The sequence below is a fragment of the Rattus norvegicus genome, chromosome 4 (assembly GCF_021556685.1).
Source record: "Rattus norvegicus strain SHRSP/BbbUtx chromosome 4, alternate assembly SHRSP_T2T, whole genome shotgun sequence".
Lineage (NCBI taxonomy): Eukaryota > Metazoa > Chordata > Mammalia > Rodentia > Muridae > Rattus > Rattus norvegicus.
The window spans coordinates 35,117,099-35,140,156 of NC_141537.1; the positions used below are offsets into that span (position 1 = coordinate 35,117,099).

A 23,058-nucleotide genomic window follows, 5' to 3' on the forward strand; every position below is an offset into this window, starting at 1 on the left:
ACACTCTGAACCTTCTAGAACTGCCCATGTTCTTGCAAGAAGCAAATTGTCTTCCCTTCCCAGAGAGACCTGTCTGTCAGCATGCCTTCTATTAGCAGTCCATGTGTAAGAGAAATTCCTAAGACCTTCCTTCCCCCCTCCGACTATGTCTATGTCTTGTCCTTTCAACAAAACTCTCCCAACAAGAGCTTGGAGCAGAAGAGGAAGTAGCGGGGGAGGGTGTGGGTACATATGAATGAGATGTGAAATCAGTACCTAGTCGCTAATCAACCCTTTCTGGAATTAAAAAGAAAAATACAACCCAGGCTTCTGACATTCCTAAAGATTTTCAAATGCATCAGCAACATAATACCAACCTTTTTAAAAATTCTTTTGAATTTACTCCTCGTAGACAGTGTCTAGCCACCACATTGCATGCACCCTCCCTCCCCCACACCTATGATTTCAGACATCAAATATTAAACACGCAGTGAGTAATGCAAAAAGAAAGGGGGTTAATCAGACATCCGCAGAAAGAGAAAGAAAATAACCCTGATTCAATGAGAGCGGTTAATGAGGCCTTTTGTTTTGGTAGATTAATTTGGGAGTCTGATGATTGACTACGAAGAACATCTAAGCTCCTTGCTTTGGCTGGTGTTGATTATTAGCAAGTTTTTTTTTTTCCTTTTTAATTAAAGGGATGCCTCTGGTTAATTCTCTAGATTATGAATTTCAGGTGTTTACCTGAAACGCATGTCCACTGTACCATGGTGAAAAACTTTCCTCATTAGCAGACGGAAAGGCCTCCTCTGCCGGATGGGGATTGTACACCTCAAATGATGAGCAGTTCAGCTTGTGAACAGCCGATGTTTAAATACATTACCCTAATGCTCTTTAAGCACTGCCAATTGTAAACCTCATTAACTCCCAGCATGTGGCCAAGGCCTGGATTTCTTCACCCCAGCCTCACAAAGTGAAAACAGGTATATAAAAATAATTTTATCATCAACACTATTACATCCTCCTCCACCCTGGGAAGGATTTAAAGGGCTGTAGTTTCCTTGCTAGGAAGCAATGAACTTGGAAATAACACAATGCTCTTTCACACAGGCCACACGTCTAAAACCTGTCTTCCACTATTTTTTTTTCTGGGCACCCTATATTCCTCAGACAGCAGGCCTCTCCCAGGACTGGGTCTTTGTTCTCTAAACAGAGAGGATTTATTCCTATGTGGTGGTAATCCTCTCTGAGTGGGGTGGGGGTTGACAAGGATGTACCCTGTACCTGTCAGCTCATCAGTAACAACAGGGTATCTGACACTCCCCTTCCCAAGTCTGTCCTCACAGAAGGTACATCTTCCGAGTGAAAAGGGTTCTATACCCAAGGTAGGAAGCATGTGCTGTGTCCACAGACCCCAAATATAAACATTTAACCAAGTACAGCTAGAAAACACTCAGAAAAAGAACTGAGTCTGTACCAAGCAGGCACTTTCTTGTCATTATCCCCTGAACAACAAGAGAAGGACGTTCCACACAGCATTATACTATGCTAGTACATCATCTAATGATTTAAAGCAGAGTGTAGAACGTGATAGTTCCGATGTAAGAATCACAGAAATTTATAGGACACACCGGGGCATGGGCCGATCTTGGCAGGATCCTGTGTGGGTCCTGAAACCAACCCACCATGTCCATAGAGGGACAACTGTCTATGGAAAACTTATAGGTGATCCTAGCAAGCCAACAAGATATTCCAGCCCCAGGAGCCCCTGACAGACAGGGCTCAGTAACTGTTGCAGGCAGCCAGCTAAGAAGTCAAAAACCCAGCTCATCCTAGCCCCACTTAGTCACAACGTTTCCTTGGTCTTAGCTCACTCTCATGAACAAGATAATCATTAAAAACAACCAGAAATGTGTTTGGCAAAGCTCACACGGAGTAACATGAGACGGCCACCTGGTTCCTAGCGGATAAGTGGTATGAGCTGTATATGAAAATTATATTTAGATAGATATAGCATGGTTTCCGTCTTAGTTAAAAGGTACAGTCACTACCAGATCTAAAAGACACATCAGGAGCCATGTACAATGAACAGCCAGGGCAACATTTCACATTGCTTAGTTACATGGCTTTGTAGGTGGGTCTGGGCCCCGAGACATCCTAAAACCCATCTCTTCCCCTCTTCAGATGGAAGGCCCCACACACACTCAGGAAACCCCCAAACCAGAGGCTCCAGCCCCAGGGCATGCAAAGTCTCTCTGTCTCCCTCAAGGACCTTCATAAATTGATTAAATCCATCCTTACATTGATTAAGACAGTAGAACAAAGGAAACCCTAAACACAACAAAGAGTATCAATAGGGGTTATGCTGCCCCACAGGAAACCCTGCCAACTTCCTGATTCAAACCAGCCCTGGGTGGCTCACCACGGCTTACGATGAGTGTTCTCATCCTCAACCTTAACGATGAGCCCTGACGTGTTCTACACATGGCCAACCTTTCCCACCAAACCATGCATTTCTAGATCCAGACATGCTAGACGCATATCACGAAATGCATGGCTTCTCCAGAATCCTGTTTTTCTGCCCCAAATGTTCTGTCCTCGGTTCCTGACCCCAGGTCCTACAGCCCACCGGTCACTCATGGGATATCTTCACTGACCTCTCAGTGGAAATGAAGCTTCGATTTCCTATCTCTCACACTGTGTCTCTCATCCGGGGCTGTCTTCATCAAGGTTTCTCCTTGTACCCTAAGAAAGAACTGCCTGGCTGTCTGGAATAACCTTCTTTCTATCTAGAAAGACCCTGATGGGACTAGAGAGTCAGCTTAGCAGTTAAGAGTACTTGTGGCTCTTGCAAAGGTCTCCAGTTCAGCTCCTACCACTCTCCTACCTCTCCTGACTTCCTTGGTCACCAAGCATGAACTTTGGTATACAAACATAAATGCAGGCAGAACACCCATGCACATAAAATATATCTAAAAATTTTGTTTGTTTGCTGAAGACTCCAATGATGGAATTTAGAGCTCACGGGGCTAATCCACCCGCCAGTCCACATGCATTTGCTTGTCTTTCTCAAACTAACTTTACGCATTGATTAAACCCACCGTTAGAAGCTCTAAACTGGGCCAGGCAGTGGTGATACATGCTTTTAATCCCAGCACTTGGGAGGCAGAGGCAGACCTCTGAGTTTGAAGCCAACCTCATTTACAGAGTTTGCCAGGCCAGCCAAGACTATACAAAGAAAACCTGTCTTAAAAAAAAAGAAAAAAGGAGGAGGAGGAAGAGGAGGAGGAGGAAGAGGAGGAGGAGGAGGAGGAGGAGGAGGAGGAGGAGGAGGAGGAGAAGAAGAAGAAGAAGAAGAAGAAGAAGAAGAAGAAGAAGAAGAAGAAGAGGAGGAGGAGGAGGAGGAGGAGGAGGAGGAGGAGGAGGAGGAGGAAGAGGAGGAGGAGGAAGGGGAGGAGGAGGAGGAGGGGAAGAAGAAGAAGAAGGAGGAGGAGGAGGAAGAAGGGGAGGAGAAGGAGGAGGAGGAGAAGGAGGAGGAGGAGAAGGAGGAGGAGGAGAAGGAGGAGGAGGAGAAGGAGGAGGAGAAGGAGGAGGAGGAGGAGGAGGAGAAGAAGAAGAAGAAGAAGAAGAAGAAGAAGAAGAAGAAGAAGAAGAAGAAGAAGAAGAAGAAGAAGAAGAAGAGGAGGAGGAAGAGGAGGAGGAGGAGGAGGAGGAAGAAGGGGAGGAGGAGAAGGAGGAGGAGGAAAAGGAGGAGGAGGAGAAGGAGGAGGAGGAGGAGGAGAAGGAGGAGGAGGAAGAGGAGGAGGAGAAGGAGGAGGAGGAAGAGGAGGAGGAGGAAGAAGGGGGGGAGGAGGAGAAGAAGAAGAAGAAGAGGAAGAAGAGGAGGAGAGGAGGAGGAAGGGGAGAGAGTCTACAAGGGCTGGTGTAGGAAAGGTGAGGTGATGCTGTTCAAAGAACAAAATAGTTTCAAAAGACAAGTCTTGGGCACCATGTGTTATGGTTAAGAAGACCACACGCACACTAGAAAATTGCTAAGGTAGAGTCAAATGTTCCAAATACAAAACAAAATAAGCACATAATGTAACAGATATGTTAGCTACGTAGATGAGCCCATTTTCTACAATGAATGTGTACTTCAAAATATATCGTAAATGATAATGTTCTTCATCAATTAAAAATAAATAAATTAACCCAGCACTCAGGAGGCAGAAGCGAGAGGATGTCTGAGTTCTAGGCCAGCCTGGTCTAAAGGGTGAGTTCCAATCAGCCAGGGCTATACAGAGAAATAAAAGGTAATAATTAATCCTGTCTCATAAAAGGTATTAATTAATTAATTAATTAATAGAATGGACTTTACTACAAATTTGAAGACTGAACACAGCAAGACTATATATTACAGTTCAGAAACCCAGAAGCCCTAAACAAAGGCGTCAATGAAGTCAACCAGAACCTCACTCTCGAGGCTCTATGGGCACTCTGCCTGAGGTTTATGCAGGCTTGGGTGGCTGTAGGCACGCCTGGTTATGAGTCTACCACCCGGACTCCAGAATCTGTAGTCATTTGACACCTGCGCCCTGTGTCAAATCTCCCTCTGCCCCCATCATCAAAGACACCTGTAATGGAATTTAGGTCCACCCAGATAACATAAAACAACCTTTTCATCTCAGAATGCTTATTTACACAAGTCCCCAAGATTCTGCCTCCAAATAAGGTAAGATTTGCCAATTCCAGAGTAACCACAGAGGAAACTGGTCATGGGGACAGGGTATAGGGTAAGTCTCTATGCAGTAGAGACTCAACTCTAGTCAGAGGCCTTCCTTGGTGACTTGGAATCATCAGAATTTTCTGTCTCTCATTTTCATACCATCCAACCATACATGAAATTTGAAAGACAATTTAGACAAAGTTACAATTATAGGAATTATGTCCATAGAGTCATGTTGAAGTTCATAATTTTATAGCTCTCTTGAGATACACAAACATACACATGTACACCCCTAGGTCTTACAACTCCTCATGGATGACAACAATCTCATCAAGCAAGACTTACATAGAGTCAACAATTCTGAAAATACTGAGATATCGTTTCTAACATGATGGATTAACAGGAATAAAGAACAATTTTGGAGATATAGAGGGTTCATACATTTAGTGGCTTCTTTATCTCTAAGCAAAAGAAAGCTGGTTTGAACAGAAGGAAAGTACTTAGAAGTACACATACCCATCTTTGGTCTGATCCACCACACCGCTTAACAGTTCCACAGTCTTCGGGTTGGGCTGGCTTTCTCCAAAAATATTCAAATACCGAGTGACAAAGTCATGAGGTGACATAAAAAATTCACCATTTTTTTCAATGCTTGCATACTGTTTAAAGAGGAAGGAAGAGGTAAGAAATGTTATTTAGTATCTGATTCTTAAATGTATATAACCATGCGACCAATAGTGAAAGCCTGTAATTCAAAAGATAAAAACCACACAGACTGATAACATCTTCAAGAGGTGGTTATTCTCTGTCTCTTTAAAAAATTAAATAGTCCATTAAACCACTGAACTGAGAACGGGACCCCCGTTCAAGGAATCAGAGAAAGGACTGGAAGAGCTTGAGACCCCCCTATGAACAACAATGCCAACCAACCAGAGCTTCCAAGGACTAAGTCACTACCCAAAGACTATACATGGACTGACCCTGGGCTCCAACTGCATAGGCAGCAATGAATAGCCTAGTAAGAGAGCACCAGTAGAAGGGGAAGCCCTTGGTCCTGCCAAGACTGAACCCCCAGTGAATGTAATTGTTGGGGGGAGGGTGGTAATGGGGGGAGGATGGGGAGGGGAACACTCATAGAGAAGGGGAAAAGGAGGGGCTAGGGGGATGTTGGCCTGGAAACCGGGAAAGGGAATAGCAATTGAAATGTAAATAAGAAATATCCAAGCTAATAAAGATGAAAAAAATTAAATAGTCAAATTTTATGCTCATCAGAAGCTGTTGGCAATGGCTTTTGGGGGGACATGTGGCAATGTCTGATAACAGTTGTCATGACTCAGAGAAAGGGAAAGCTACTTGTAAACATAAAATACAGGAAGAAGTCTCACTAGGAGGCCCAGGAGGCCTCAAACTCAAGACCTCCCTATGTCGATCCCCCAATAGGATGACAGGCATGGGCACTAAGCTTAAGGACATGTCCTTTCTTTCTAAAGTGAGATCAACTGTGAAGTGTTAGATATCCTTCTGTAGAACATGAACATCCATTCCGTGTAAATGCCATTGCCTAGGCCTTGCACTCCTATGTAACAAAGCCCAGTTCAGTGCAGAGTGAAACAAAGCTGATGCTCAGCCAACCTGAAGCCGTCAACACGACCTCTAACTCCAGCTGTCTATTTTAGCCAATCAAATATATTTTCTTTATTTTGGCTCCCACAAGCACTTTACAGGTGTTTCTCCTCCCACGGTCTTGGTGGAGCCCCAGATGGCTTGGAGTCAGACGCTACCCAATTCTTAAGTCATGGCTCCTCAAATAAATCAGTCTAATGCTTACGGTCCCTGAGAAAAGAAGACAAACTGGTGATACTGGAAGCAGGTTTAAATTGCTGCCCTAGTCAATGTCCTCTCAGCGCCACACAGGATCTCATTAGCACTGGACTCTCCTTCATGGTGTTCTTCCAGGTAAGAAGGACCTGGTTGGGTCTTGTTTTTGGGGACACCCAGCTTCTTGGAAATGCTGAAAATAAACATGAGGATGTGGCATCCTCTCTGAGGAGAATCAGACTTCCAGATTCCCAAGAGAGGAGAACAAGATACCTGAGGACAGGGGTTACTAGGTGATGAGAATCACGCCAGCATCAGGGAGATGAGGGGCTCAGGGTAAGGAGGAGCGTCGCTGGCTCTGGAGGCCTGCAGGCTTTGGCTGTACTCGGTACCACCTGAAAATCTTGAGAGTTAGATGAAGTTTCCTGGGCTCTGCTGCTTCATGTGCAGAATGTGTATAATGATATTACCAGCCCCGTGTGGCTGACTCATGAAGCAAATGAGATAATGAGAAAATACAGTACAAACAATGCCCAGAACATAATAAACACACTTCTGGCTTTGCTTTTTTATTACATATATGTATGTATGCATATATGTATACACACACGCCACGGCCCTCATGTGGAAATCGGAGGACCACTTATGAAAGTCGGTTGTCTCCTTCCCACCATGTGAGTTGGGGGATGGAGCTCAGGCTGTGACTTCGTTGGCAAGCACCTTTACTTGGTGAGCCACTCCGCTGGTCCATGTTTTTGCTTTTCTAATTCTTTTCTTTAACCGTCTATTTCACTGACTATAGGACCAGTTCAAGAATGTAATGAAGGTTTCCTTTCATCACTAGTGACTTGGTCCTGGGCACTGCCTAAGGGAAGCCATGGCAAAATGCTAGGATACCATCTTCTAAGTGTCTTTTACAGATAAGAGTACAAAAGAGACAGCCCAGCGATGTTATCCTTCACTTGGCAGGGGACGTTCAGAAGAAGGAATTCATTGTTATTTCTTTCCCTAAATGAGGACAAACAAGCTTGAAATGGAAGTGGCATGTCACTGTTAATGATAGCAATCCCATGGTTGGTTATACCGAGGTTTCCCTATGATAGTGATTAATTTACCTCAGAACACAATTTAACTTTTCTCCTGCTGGTACACATTTAGATTATTTCCAGTCTGGGTTATTTTGTAAGAAAACCTAAGATAGCCATTCTTATAGATAACATTTGTCCCAATTCCTATTTTCAAAAACCAGACTCCCTGAAAGAAGAAATTGTTGAGTTAAAGGACAGGGACCTTCAGACGGTCATTGCTTATTATCATGCTGTTCTCCAGAAACGATTGTACCAATCACTCTGCCACCTGCAGCGCGACAACGTGCTCTCGCCCTGTCCAGGGTCACATTTGTTTCAAATACTTTTGCAGTTTGACATTTTTCATGTAATTGAGTCTAGAGGGTTTTTTTTTCCTCCTTTGCAAATCCTCCCGTTGCTTTTCTGACCTTAGAAATCCAGTCCCTTCTCTTCACAAATACCAACCCAGTTTCTCTCCTGACTTTTGACCATATCCCTATTTATCATTAGCCTCCAGAATACCAGGGCTCTGCTTCTGTGTGTGTTCTGACATGAGACTATTCTGACTTTTTCCAGTCAATCTATTGGCTGTTCCAGGCCCACAAACCACGTCTTCCACCCTCCCCGTCCTGCTCTTTAGGACTCAGAGTTTTCACTAATACATTATCAGATGGTCAACAGGGAAAACAGTGAGAAGCAGACTCCACCTGCAGCTTCAGTTCTCAGAGGTTGGAATGGCTTCCTGGGACCACAGTGTACTCTGGAACTGGCTGGGCATAGCACCAAGAATGTTTCATGGACCAGCAGTTCTGACCAGTGGGAGGCGGTCCAAGACCACCCTATCTTGTTGACCTATCTGTCCTTGTAAGACAACAATGACTCTTACTTGCTACTAACTGCAGGGAGGGCCCTGTCAAGACAGGAATTTTTTGGCTGTGTTCTCCCTCGCTATTGTTTCCTCAAATTCCCAGACTGCTGACTGGCGGTGAACCATGCTTGAGCAATATTTTTCGAATGAATGAAAGGTTCAGAATGCTGTATTACTTTTCTCCTGGAGCTTTTTCTTGGCCTGATGATTATCCTTTGAATTTTCGCCAAATGACCTTGGGAATCATTGTTAAGTTGTGGACCGGAAATTCAATTGTCCCTGGAAATGCGAGATCAAGCTACAAGGAACCATACTACTCACTCGCAAGATAATAAGGGATAATGAAAGCTGGCCAAAATATGGAACATTCCCACACGCTGGCAGTGTAATTATAAACTGACAGTGCTAGTGAGATGCCTCAATGGGCTTGCAGAGAACCCAGGTTCAATTCCCAGAACCTACTACACACCAGCTCGCAACTCTGTAACTCAAGTTCCAAGAATCACAGACTTGCATGCAAGCAAAATGCCAATGCACACAAAAATAAATTTTTTTAAAAATTATGTGTATATATGTATATAAAAGTGTGTATATGTGTGAGTGTGTGTGTGTGTGTGTGTGTGTGTGTGTGTGTGTGTGTGTATAAACTGAAAAATCCTTTTTAGAAAACTGCTGGTCAATGTCCACTGTAACTGTATCTAACATAACCATAGGCTTAGCAATTTCAATCATAAAGAAATCTCTAACAAAATGTATATGGGATATAATACCAAAAAAGTTAAAGTATTCAGAGCAACTTATCTTAAGACGACAAAGAAAATGCTTAGGGAAAAAAAAACAGTCCGGAGATCTCTCAATGACTGGATACTTAGTTGACTGTCCTATAGTCACACAATAAAATACAATGTAGCGATAAACTAACCCACTCCACGTCACCACACAGATGATTCTACATAAACTCAGGCTTGGAGGTAGAGGTCAGCGCAAGAGTGAAAGCCTGTGTTGTTGGGGGCCTGGAACTCAGCACCCAGCAGTGCAAGAAGTAACAGAGAGAACAGACTGCATGACTACACTTAAGGTAGAATGAAATAAAGGACTGAACTAAGGTGTCACGAGAGAATTCAACCAGTTACCTTTGCTAGCTAGACTGGCTAGCACAGGGAACACGGACCTTCCAGGCACTGGTGCACTCTGTAAATAACCATGGAGACGTGTACTTATGGTCTGTGCACCAGACTCAGACCAACTGTCACACGATCACCGAGGGATTCTTATTGCCCTCACTTGTTTAGAGGTAAGGAAGAGGTCATCTCTTAAATGACATGTTAATCTGGATGCAGAATATAATTTTGTTCAGTTTACAAGCCAGTCCACCAAAGCAAGAATGACCTGCTTTAGGGTTCAAGAAAATACATCAAAGGTTGTCTCTTGGACTCATGGACAGAGGCCAACTATGATAGAAACATGTACTAGGGGTGTTGACAAAGGCAGCTTGGTTGTCCTTTAAGCAAGGTACAACGGTCACTGTCAGGGAAGAGACTCTTACAGCTACCACGGCTCTAGAATACGATTGGACATCTCTGGGGATATGCTCCAGAAGACTTTTATAATTCTTTTAAATGATCATATATCTCATCAGCTGTACCACACTGAAGGAGGAGAGTAGCAGACGGACTCAGAAAAGGAACCTGTCCCTGCAGTGCCTATCACTAGGACCAGAGTCCTACCTGGCTTGCTCCTCACTAATTATTTTAATAAAAGTCTGGGAGTGGTGACCTGGGTCAGAACCCTTACCTTCCCTGGCCGCTCCTGTTTGCCAGGAGTCACTTACGCCCTTGGGGCTGAAAGTCAAATTCTCCTGGACACCTTTTCAGTCAGAGATGCCCTGTGCACTCCAGGTCCTGTCACTTGCCACCCTTTACCATGTCCCTCTTCTAAGGACAGAATAACAAAACGGGATGAAAGCACAGAGAATCAATACAGCCTGTTAGCACAGATCACTGACTACATCATTGGGGCCACAATGTAAACAGGAGGTTTTTAACATTGTGATTTTAACTTTAAATTTTAATCATTGAAATTTTAAACTAACTAAAGAGGCATATTACAGCACCTAAGGTGAATTATATTTATATTAAATACTGAACAAAGAAATAAGGAAAATATATGTAAAATATTCAATGTGGCAAATATTCAGTTAAACTAATGGCTAATCATGTACACATTTGCTTTATAATCTTATTTCTATTTGAAATTGTCACAATGAAAAGTTTTTAAAAATCTGAGAATTGTTAAGTTTTAGTTTTAATACAGTTCTATTTATTAAAAATAAAAATTTTAAACAATTTTCAAGCACCCAGAAAAAGGGGGTGTTTTTGTTACAAAAATAATAGTCTCAATTGCTTTTATAAATGTGAGAAATACACTTCCATATTCCAACTCGAAATACACAAGAGTGACTAAAAACTTTACTCCACTCTGAGACCACCATGAGCTACATCTAAGAACTTCTCTTTAAAACATAATGCAAAAGCCAGTGGTGGTGAAAGACATCTTTAGTCCCAGCACTTGGAAGGCAGAGGTAGGTAATCCATGAGTCTGAAGCCAGCCTGATCTACAGAGCGAGTTCTAGGACAGCCAGAGCTACTACAGGGTTTTGAAACCCTGTCTTGAAAAACCAAAATCAAACAAAACAATAACAACACAAAACACTAGTATAGGGCTGGAGAGATGGCTCAATGATTAAGAGCACTGACTGCTCTTCCAGAGGTCCTGAGTTCAATTCCCAGCAACCACACGGTGGCTCACAACCATCTGTAATGGGATCTGATGCTCTCTTCTGGTGTGTCTGAAGACAGCAACAGTGTACAAACATATATAAAATAAATAATATTTAAAAAAAAACACTGTGTAAGCTAAAGGAATTCTGGAGATGGGGAGTCAGTGGACATGGAGTGGGGGCTACAGCTCAGTTGGTAGGGTGCTTGCTTGGAATGCATGAGGCAGAGTTCAGTACCCAGCACCATAAAAATCAGGAGTGGGGGAAGACCAGTGCTGTTATGACAGATAGTCAGAAGCAGCAACTATGTAGACAATTATGGAGAAGAACTAGATAAAGCAGCATACAGCCGCCATAGTTAGGAGTATCGTAGATTTCAAACTCATAGAAAAACAATCATAACTTAAAGGTATGCATGTTATATTGGACGGAGGGCGACCTACCAGGCAGTATTCGTATTGTTTTTTCCCTCTGTTAAAAACAACTGAAAGGGTGCAAGAGACAAGGAGGGAAAAGAAAGGAGGGCAGGGGAAAGAGAGAGAGAGAGAGAGAGACAGACAGACAGACAGACAGACAGACAGACAGACATCTGTGTCTGTGCTGAGATCCAAAAGCAGTTTTCTTTGTGTCTGACTTCTGAAACTTCAGCAATGATAAAAAATGCTTGGAAGGAAAAAAAGTTCCTCAAACGGGAACTAAATGGCTTTCTGAGTTTTCCTACAAATGTTTCCTGGTGTATGCCATGGTTCAGTTGTCAGTCCAGATCTGAAACTCCACAGACAGCTCACGTCTTTCCCAGTGTGCCTGGCCCCAGCCACACTAGAAACTGAACCGCTCTAGACTCCTGTTTCTAAAGATGACACTCTGGGTCGTCCCATCCTATGTGTCTGTGTGGGGGTCAGTCGTGTGTGTAAGTGTGTGAGTGTGTGAGTGTCTGTGTGTGTATGTGTCTGTGTGTGGTGTCTGTGTGTGTGTATATGTGTGTGTGGGGTGTCTGGGTGTCTGTGTGTGTCTGTCGTGTGTGTGTGAGTGTGTGAGTGAGTGAGTGTGAGTGTATGTGAGTGTGTGAGTGACTGTGTCTGTGTATATCTGTGTGTGTGTGTGTGTGTGTGTGTGTGTGTGTACACAGTGGCCATATTCACACACTCAGTCACCTCCATTATCAAAGACTGATTAGGCTGGATATCCTTGAGCATGCCTTTAATCAGCATTTGTGAGGCAGGAGCGGGTAGAGCTGTTGAGTTCAAGGTCAGCCTGATCTACATAGTGAGTTCCAGGACAGCAAGGACTATGTAGAGAGATCAGGTCTCAAAACAAACAGACTAAGAGACCAATCACTTTCTTTCATCAAATACCCCTTCAAAGTATCCCTGACTAGCTCATTGCCCACTGCTTCTGCAACCACCACCCGAATCAGAGATCTCCAAAGGATCTCTCTCATGAACCCCAAGCGCACTCTTCCTGTCCTTATAGTACTCGGAAAGCCTTCAATGGTTTCTTCCTATTTACAGACATGACAAGCTTGCAAAGATCCTCACCTCCATCCTCCTATCACATCCTCTAAGGCACAGCACCCTCCCTTAGAGTCTCATTCTAATAAAACAAAAAGTACTTGCAAAATAAACAAGTTCAACCCAGAGAGGTTTTCTCCCAAACTATCTCCAGGCCTTCACATGGTCCTCTTCTCTCTCCCACTTTCCCAGAAGCTCCCCCATGCTCTCCCCACCAGCTTCTCCCTCCACACAACTCCATGCACCTTGAAGCAGGTTTACTCAGTCTCTTTACCTGCAGTGTTCCTGCAAACCTGCCCTGTGCTAAACCTGAGCTCCTGAGACAGCCTTTTCTCTCCATCCCCTTTGGTGGCTCCACTCATAACAGAGCACCCCAGCACTTGATTTAAATCACAAATCTCTTCAAATTAACATGAAGCTTCAGCAAATATACTAGATAGAAAAACTTCACAATATTCAGATTGGAACCAAAACTGTCTGGCGTCCAACTTCCACATCCAGATAAAACCTTGGTGAGCATTTTTCCAAGAACAGACTTCAAAGTGAACTCCACTGTCTTAGCCAGACATGTTGCAAACCAAGTACCAAAATCCCAACCATTCTCTATTCATGCACCAAAACTGGACCACGACAGTTAAGAGTTGCTCCCTCCACACACGGGTTATGCTTCGCTTTGCACGTACTACTTCCTTTGTCTGGGACAAAATTCATACCCTTCTCTACCTGACAAACACCATTCTTTTTCAATTTCAGCTCAAACTTCCTTTCTGCACCTTTCCATGGGAAGATGTAATTGGTCTTCCAAAATCTCCCTACAAATTAACGTGATGTCATACTTACCAACCATATCATGGTTCTGTTTCCATTCTTACAGACAGTGAAATATTTCAGGACAGGAGTCATGGTTTGGACGTCCTTACTAGACGTCCAACATCTAAGAAACAACCTCAAAGCAGAGTGAGTGGGGTAAGACTGAGTCTCCTTCCTAACCACAGGCAATGAGAAGCCAGAATGGTGCCCTCTGTAGTCCTCTAGGAGCCAGGCCTCTCCCCACATGCTCAGCTCTATGGCTCTCTGACCCCCAAGGCTGCCAACCCCATGACCTGGACACATAATGCCAAAGACTCAGGTAAGGCTCCTCATCTCCCTAACTGCAGCAGAATCCTTCCTTCTGCCTCCTTCAGAAGAGAAGTGGCTGGCATATTTCACATGGAGTTTTTATTAGGGAGAAAAATCAAGGTAGATCCATGAATAGGAAACAACAGAGACAAGTTTGAAGACTGGTGAGTGTTCATCCCTCCTTACCAGCCTCCACAGCACCTCCGTCTCCTTTCATCCTTTTCCCACCACCATCATCTATGCTCGACAGTAAACAAGAGAGCCTTCGAGCGCTGAGGCAGAAGGGCCGTTTAGGTTGGCCCCGCACTATCCAGGTCTGGTGAGGTCACTGGACCCTGTGCCAGATCCAGAATCCCTTCTACAAACTGCTGATTTGGTTACCTTCATGTTCCCACCTCCTCCCCCCATCACCTCAGACTCTAAGCCATTAAAAAAAAAAAAATTCACTCAAAAGTCACGTCGTCTCCTATTTCGTGCCAAAGATCCTGAGCCGGCTTTGAGGTCATCCACATAGAAACACCACCACCGTGGCTGTTCAGAGACTGCCTTGAGTTCCTACTCTTCCTGGGTTTCCTTGTGCCAGATGGAGCGATCTCTCCAGCTCCAAAACATTAACTTAAGGATTAACTTAAGGAAGACTAAGGAAGACATCATGAATATCAGCCATTTTCTTGATTTCAATCATTGGGGACCCGTTTCTACCTTACAACATTCTGTTTTGGCCCTTCTTAGCTAAAAGCAAATTTGAAAAGCACGTGTGTGTGTGTGTGTGTGTGTGTGTGTGTGTGTGTGTGTGTGTGTTTTCAAACATCCTTACAACTGTAACCCTCTTTCTTCCCTCCTCTGAAAACTTCTCCAATATTTACCTTTTGGAATCTTTGTTTTTCCTTCGTGTTTTTTTTTTGTTTGTTTGTTTGTTTTATTATGTGTGTGTGTACCTCTGTGCCTATGTGAGTTTATGTGCACCACATGCCCTCAATGACCAGAGAACTAGAGTTACAGGCAATGTTGTGCTTCCTGATATGCTATGAAAATGCAGTAAGCACACCTAACCCTCCCAAGGACTGAGCCAGCTCCTCAACCTGTCTTTCCTGTATCTGCATCATCCCAACCATTCTCTACCCATCCTTACACAGATCACTAAACTTTCCCCTTTTCCCTCCACACACCTGGCTCACTTTGAATTGCACGAGCTGTCTTTTCAATGTATAGAGAAGGCCATATGTTTTGCTTCTACTGTCTTTAAAAAATAGGCCTTTTCTTTTTTGACTATGTTGAACCATTAAAAAAAAAAAGGCTAGAGACCCGAGGAAGACTTTAGCTGTACTAACTGCTCCCTGCCCAGAACCAGAGTTGGGAGTATACAGGAAATCAATGAACCAAGTTCTTAGAGCAGCTGGAGCACCCAAGTGTCTATGATCATCCAGTGATACCCAAAGACGATGACAATGGTCAGAACAAAACAATGGGCTTCTTCTACCCTAAGGAAGGAGGACAATCCTCTCTGGCACGATAGAGCATTACCAGGATGCTGGCACAGAATCTGAAATTTCCTAGGAGAAAAGGCAGTGCTGCAGACCTTCAGAGACCAGTCCTCAAGAAGTAATGAGTCACCCCTCAGTCCTCCAAATTTCTTTCTGTTGAACTGTATGACGTGAAAGAAATTAAACTAGAAGCTGTAGCCCTATCACCAGAAATCACCTACAGGTTTCCATATATTTTTTAAAAACAGAATTATTAAAGGATCCCTTTCATGAGTCCCACATTAAGATACTTTAGGGTATGTTCTTAAATTTTTCAACAATGAAATAAAGAGCTGTTTGAAATAATCTTCTAAAGTTATAGAACACAAGCCAAGCAAGAAACAAAATAGATTCCTTTATACTGACCTTCAAAAATATTGCTTTAAGCTCAGCTGGATCTGCTCTCTTGGTTAAAGCCACCTATAAATAAACATAAAAATGTTTATATTATTAGAACAAAGCGGAGAAATCAAGCTAGCAGGAGAGAAAATAAACTTTCAGTTAGAAATTAGTACATTTCATTTTTTTTTTAAGTACCAAACTGCTCCAGTATGTAAACTCGTCCCCAGATCCTAAGGTAGGCGCCATGTGGCTTCTAAAATGATAACATTCTGTGTGAGAAACCAGAAACGCTTTAATATCTAGGGTTCGATGTATAAAAAGAGCGGGGGACGGGGGGAGTTGAAACAGATTAGTGAACACCTGGCATTTCAAACCACACCCAAGAGTAACTCATACCTTCTCATGGGAATATTAAATATTAAGTACAACCTGTTTGCCAATTCTGCATAGAAGCACATTTCTTAAAAGTCAGTGAACTAGTAAATCATATTAAGGGCCCAAAGAGAACTGCTTCCCACAGCTCCTCCTTGAACAGCACGTACACCCACTGACCTAGACAGGCCAAGGTACTTCCCCACCTCTCCCCAGCCTTAATAAATCATAGGTCTCTAAAGGTGTGACTATTATTCTTCACATTCTAGAAACTCAAGGGACCGTGGTTACCTTCCACCAGTAAAACTTGACAGATTAGCTCAGAATAGGTGTTGTGCTTAATTCTCCAGGCCACAAAGTCCAAAAACATCACTGGGGGAAAAAAGCAAGACAAACTTGAACATGACTGCCTCAGGCCAACACAAAAGAACCCTTATTCAGAAGCAAACAGTGGGCTTATTCAGTGCCCATCACCCAGTTCTGCTGGCAAAAGTGGTCAGAAGATGCAGTTCTCAGCAAGCACAGTGTCACCCCATGATACAACTGAGGCGGGGCCACTGGAACCACCCCAACACTAGGACCATGTCCCTATCCATGAGGAGATTTATGCAAATTGTTCTAAATCCCTTCTGTGTGCTTGCAAAGGCTCTTCTGAGATCTTTAGACAATGGCTTTTCTGTCCCTCGATATGAAAATACCAAAGTTTGTTAGCCTGCCACTATCAGGAATATATTTATTAACTAGTCACTGGAATGGGAGGTAGCCTCTCTGAAAGCTGCTGATTGGTCACCTTGCTTTGCTAACTCTGACAGACTTTTTCCGCTTTCGCAAATATCTGACACTATCAGAGCCTTAAACCCAGAAATAATTGATGTCCTTTCTGTCCAATAACAGAGGGAAAATAAGACCGCTAACCCGTCCAGCTGTGAGTGATTGATGATGCTTCAGATCTCCAGGTTTTAGAAGAGGAGGCCCTAATATAAGCACTCCTAAAAAAGGCATCACCAAAGTGCCTCTACTTCCACTTACAGAGCAGAGGGCTTCCTCCCATCTTAGTAAAAGTTCCACACCCTTTGACAGGTTATTTACTAGGCACAGGAAGAGGGGGTACACATATGCTGGCCTAAGTCCCTGGGGATTTTTATCTAAAAGGCAAAGAGATTTTTCTACAGAATGTTTGCTCTGTATGAATACATACTCGCACACCTGCTTGGTTCAGTATGCTACACACTGTGCATGAACAATACCAGACACTGATATTCAGCATGGACCTCCTTGACCTAAATTGCCATAGCACCATAGTCTCCAGGTCATCAAGCATAAGTCATTCAATGTACCTAGCCAGAACTGGACCTCTTGGAAAGAAAAGGCAAACTCTTTAGTCTGTATCCCATGCAGGGTCTAGGCACAGAGGAGCACAAAAAAAAAAAAAAAAAAAAAAAAAAAAAAAGACCCTCTAAAGGACAATGCTTCAAATTCATGTTAGCAAAAATGGACCCACATTTTACCAAACATGGCCAGGTCCTCATGGCAAGTCAGAAAGTCAGTGCACAGACTATTTTCCCCATTTTCCAGAAGGGGAAAAAAAAAATCAAGGCTCAGAAACGGTCACATAACTCCATTGCCTAAGACAGAAGAAAAGCCCCCTTGCATTTGAGTTTTCTCAGTCTCAAATCTCCCGTGCCCCCCATTTCAGGCTTACAGAACATATACAGCATGAGAGTCAAAATCAACACCGTACATGTAGTTTGCCTGGCATGGTGGTATATGCTGGAAATCCCAGAATTGCAGGAACTGAGGCAGAAAGATGCAGAGTTTGAGACTAGGCCAGGCTACTAGTAAGATCCTTTCTCAGATAAACCAACCAGTGAAAAAGAAGAGGGCTTTAATGTCAAGACTGTCCTTAAACAGAAGCAAGAACTAGGAGAGAGGGAGAAAAGTCAAGGATCGTGAAGACGCTCACTAAAGCCTGGACCAAACCCAAAGCCATCATAATACACGAGTCATCCTAGCTCTCCTAGCCTGCATAACACTACTCTTACAAATGGCCCCGAAGCTGCAATAGCAGTGAGTGGTTAATAACCACTGAGGAATTTGCCTAACGGTGAGAGCCATTGATATCTATATCACATGTTAGGCATAGACAACGATGGAACCAGGAGATGGCTTCCTAGAACTTACTATCAGCCTCCAGGGCTTCATCTGTCCTCTCTCCATCTGTGGCTCACTTGGGAAATAAGGGGTAGCTATTTGCAATTTCTTTTTTTTTCTTTTTTTCTTTTTTTTTTTTTTTACTTTTTTTCGGAGCTGGGGACCGAACCCAAGGCCTTGCGCTTGCGCTATTTGCAATTTCCATTCAGGCTTCCACTCACACTTCATCCGCAGGAATGGAGGGACAACCACAGTGGCGACCGCAGAAAGTTGCAGTGAGAGCTATGATGTCCCGAAGGTGCCCTGAGATAGAGTCTAGTTGGTGACAAAAGCAATGCCCAAGAAGATACGTGCTGAGGAAAGCTAACAAAAGAAATGGAGCTGTGCCTTTTAGCTGACGCCTTTTAAACGACACAGAACAGTTGCTTAGTATGCATGCTTGAGAGCCAAGGAGCCTGACGTTATTAGACCTAGCCTGCTCTTGGGCTACAGAAGATCCATCAAACTTTAGATAGTTTCCAGATGTACATACACACAGGGGTGTGTGCATCTTAGATAATATGTGAATATGTACAAGTACTAGCATTTAATGACTTGATGTCATCATCACTTGGTATTATCTTATTCTTTATCATCTGTACTTAAAGGCTACAGTATGATACAGTCTAACATCTGTACTTAAAGCTAGAGTATGATACAGTCTAACATCTGTACTTAAAGCTAGAGTATGATACAGTCTAACATCTGTACTTAAAGCTAGAATATGATACAGTCTAACATCTGTACTTAAAGCTAGAGTATGATACAGTCTAACATCTGTACTTAAAGCTAGAGTATGATACAGTCTAACATCTGTACTTAAAGCTAGAATATGATACAGTCTAACATCTGTACTTAAAGCTAGAGTATGATACAGTCTAACATCTGTACTTAAAGGCTAGAGTATGATACAGTCTAACAGTCAAACAGAAGTTGTACTACCCCTTAAGCAAAATCTAAGAAGGAAGAGAGTCTTTGCAATTGACTATGACATATCACTTGATATTTAAATGAACGGAGTGGAGAATTTTGTACTCGCTCAGGTAACATGTCGCAGTGATTCCCACATTAAGAGAAAATGCAGCAAGGGTCTGCATGGCTGTTACCCACACACACTGGGAAACATGTAATATGACTTAACTCGGAATGGAAATTTCAGGTATATTCCATAAGTCTATGCTTCTTAGATGGTAAAATTAGAGAATCACGAAGTGTGGATTGCACTTTAACAAGATGAACACTGGTTATAGCCATGCGAGGTGGTCATCAGTAGCATGGAAGAAACATACGCAAACTAGGTTAAGAAGCTAAAAACCAGTAAGATAATAGCACAACTTTTTTTTTTTCTTTTTGTTTTTCGGAGCTGGGGACCGAACCCAGGGCCTTGTGCTTGCTAGGCAAGCGCTCTACCACTGAGCTAAATCCCCAACCCCATAGCACAACTTTAGTAACCGGCTTTTCTTCATAAAGGGAACAAAAAAATATAACAGGAAGAACCAGAAAGGTGTCTTTCAGAACAAATAAACTCATTCTAACACAAGTTAGAGTTGCCAGTGGCAGGGGAGAGATTCCTACACATAGGAGTGTTGTTTTTTTCGGTCAGCTTGCTTACCCTGGAGTCAGGCCACAGTGCCAACCTCAGTTCGTTTCACAAATCGCAGCAGCACATGCTGATGCACTCAAAATACTGGGTAGGCGTGACAGATGGCGGTAGGGATAAATAAGTCCAACGTGGCTGCGTACGGTAATCCCAGCCCTAGAGAAATAGTCAGGAAGACCAAGAAGAGTTCAAGATCCCCCTCGACACTTAGCAAGTTTGTTTTGGACCACCTTCAGATGGAGGAGACCCTGTCTTAGAGAGAGAGAAAGATAACTCAGCAGGAGAGAGAAAATTGGGTCACTGAAGCTCCAAAGATGTGAGACCTGCCTGGATCTCCCTGAGGGCTTCCTCAGACCATGCCAGCCTCTACAAGGCTCTTAAGGGGTTCCTCAACTGATAATTAAGAGTCTTGATGAGTAAGATAGGAGAGCTACAATGGTGGTTCCCTTTAGTTCAGTGTTCTCAAAATGCCCAGCCTGGACACTTGTGCTCACAAGCAGATGCACACACATACATATAATTAAAATATCTTTGAAAAAAACAAAAAGAGCTACCTAGGACCCTGAGTTCAGAATCTAATCTCTGCAGTGGATATATTATAGTTTGAATACAAAATACCTCTAACAGGCTCATGTGTTTGAAAACTTGGTCCCAGGTAGTGGTGGTGCTGTTTGGGAGGGTGGAGGTCTAGTTGGAGGAAGTGGTCACTCATGGGGAAGGCTCTCAAGTTTATAGCCTGGCCCTGCTCCCTGTCTAGGGTTTGCTTCTTAGCAAGGGCAAGCTCCCACCTCCACAGCCAAGAGCCCCTCCTGCTGCCATAACTTTACCACAAACAGATTCTATCCCTTCCAACAGTGGGCTAAGACAAGTACTCCCTTCCTGTGGTGAGTGCTCAGGCTCCTGATTTTGAGAGAGAGAGAGTGTGTGTGTATGTGCACGTGTGTCTGTGTGTGTTTGTGTGTCTCTGTGTGTACTGTGCTATTATCTGCTAGAGTCAATTGAAATAAAACCAAAATGTTCACCGTCATAAAGCAAAAAGTACTCCCTCCCTTCAGCTGCTTTAGGTACATAATTTATGACAGCGATCGGGAAAGTAACAAACATAACGTAGCTTTAAAGCTATAAAAATAACAAATATGGCATATCTTGGAAAGGTTACAATGGGTGGGTGGGCGGAGCCCCTGGCTGAAAGCCAGTTGTGACATCATCCACAACACAGGCCTCCTTCCCTGACTAACTTCCCCAATGAACTCTGAACACTGGCAGGGGTGCTTCCCCAAAGATTACTTGACATAATGACTATATATATATCTTTGATACAAAACCCAGAAAAGGTGACTCATCAAAAGCAGGCCACCATGTGTATGTGTGAAAGCCAGCATGCAGTGATAATAAAGGAGCCGGGAGAAGTGGTACCACTCGGTCCTTGCACCTGAGGAACGGAGTGTAAGAGGAGCTAAATCCTGACTAAAAATTGCTCCTGGGTACTGCTTAGCAACTCAGCAGCTGCAGCCCACAATCTCTCTCCATCTTCCGGTATGGCAGAGCACATAGCTAAAATTCCATTTCTCAGAATCCTTTGCAGCTATACAGCCCTGGGACTGTCAGTCAGAAGAAATGTGTTAGCATTTGCAAAGAAAAGATTTGGAAGCTATGGACCACACTCCTGCTGCTTCTGCTAGCAGGCACCTTTATTGAATGTGTCTGGTTTTCTGTGACACTGTCCTGCCCTCCCACGTCGTTCATAGCATGGCCTCCAAAACACCCTCCACTTGGCAGCAGACATCCTGACTGCATAGGAGGCCACTGCTCCCTTGGTGGCCTGGTCTGCTGGGAGGCTCTGGAGTCGTTCCTAAGAGCTCAACCTCAAGTTTGTTTCTTTACCCACCCAACAAATTCTATAACTCATTTAATAGCCTTCAATAAATCTCCCTCTGCTGAAACCAGCTAGCAAGGACTCAGTTTTCTGCACGTCAACCTGGACTGATACAATCAGTTATTGCAAAAGAAAGTTTGGAATTCCCTGAAACCACAGTTACCATTGCCTCGAGGGAAGAGAGAGGGGCATCTCATCCAATGTACAAAATTCATTTTTTTACTGAGGTCACCAAATCACTCACTCAGGCCTTATGTTAAGTTTCCTTGGGCTCTCTCAGTGAAGAGCTGTAATTATTCAAGAAGTTACTGAAATGTAAATCAGTACATAGACAAAATGTAGTGTTAAGCATTCTTCCGACCACAACACTTCTGGGTAATCAACCCTCAATGTCCCTGTCACTCAACGATTCACTTCTAAAGCATCCCAGAGCCGGGGCAGGTCACTCTAGGTGCTGCTTAGAGACACTTATGAGAACAATTCAGTAACTTGTGACTCTGTCTGCCACAGACACCCATTAAACAGCTCCAAAACCATCACGATTAAAAATCCGGCATTAAGAAGCAGACTGTAACAGTTAAGCAATCGATGGTGTCTCATGCTATGCATCCTGCTAGGCCAAACAGGCTTCAAACACACTTTCAGTTCTCTTATTGTCATTACACTGGAGCTAGCATGCTAGTAAATGTTCCCAGGAGAAAAAGAAACTGACAAGAGACACTAAGAATCTTTCCTAAAACACACACTTTTCTATTTGCATGCTCTTTCCGTACAGAAAAACCACGATCTGCTGACACTGCCAGGGGCCCGCTGCAGAAGTTTAGAAGAAAATATTGGGACCTGGCCATGCCTAATGACCTTGGTCATATCAGTTACCATCTCTGAGTTTTAAATCTGCACTTACAAAATGATAAGCACACCTACCTTCCCTCTTTCATATGGTTACCTGACAGTCAATTAGAATGAAGGAAAATCATCCTCAAAATCTTCAACTGTAACTAATGTTGGCTACCCCCAAATCAAACAAATACGTTGATAACAAGACTGCAGGACACTTCTGCTCCCAAATACAAATGGAAGGTGAGGGAGCCCGACATACTGAACTCAGAACTAGGTAAAAATGATAACAAGCTAAGAAAAGAAACAGTTTACATGCAATGCTTTCGGAGGGTTGGCAGCTGTATTGGTACACTATGTTACTATCAAGCACGAAAATTTGGGCTTTCTATTCCCAGAACTGCATAGACCAGACATAGTGGCTCACACCTATAACCCTAGAACACAGAGCCTCACACCTATAACCCTAGAA

General features: G+C 43.4%; 1 protein-coding gene across 4 annotated transcripts in view; it reads right to left on the bottom strand.

Annotated features, from left to right (window-relative positions):
• Slc25a13 (solute carrier family 25 member 13) overlaps nucleotides 1-23,058 on the bottom strand; it is a 182,653-nt gene that overhangs the window by 139,365 nt on the left and 20,230 nt on the right. For all 4 annotated transcript variants that reach the window (NM_001419627.1, NM_001419624.1, XM_087657977.1 and 1 more), the window contains exons 2-3: nucleotides 15,736-15,789; nucleotides 5,201-5,343 (exon numbers count right to left, since the gene is read on the bottom strand). In NM_001419627.1, the coding sequence (NP_001406556.1) occupies nucleotides 5,201-5,343; nucleotides 15,736-15,789 (197 nt within the window). The remainder of the gene's footprint in view (nucleotides 1-5,200; nucleotides 5,344-15,735; nucleotides 15,790-23,058) is intronic.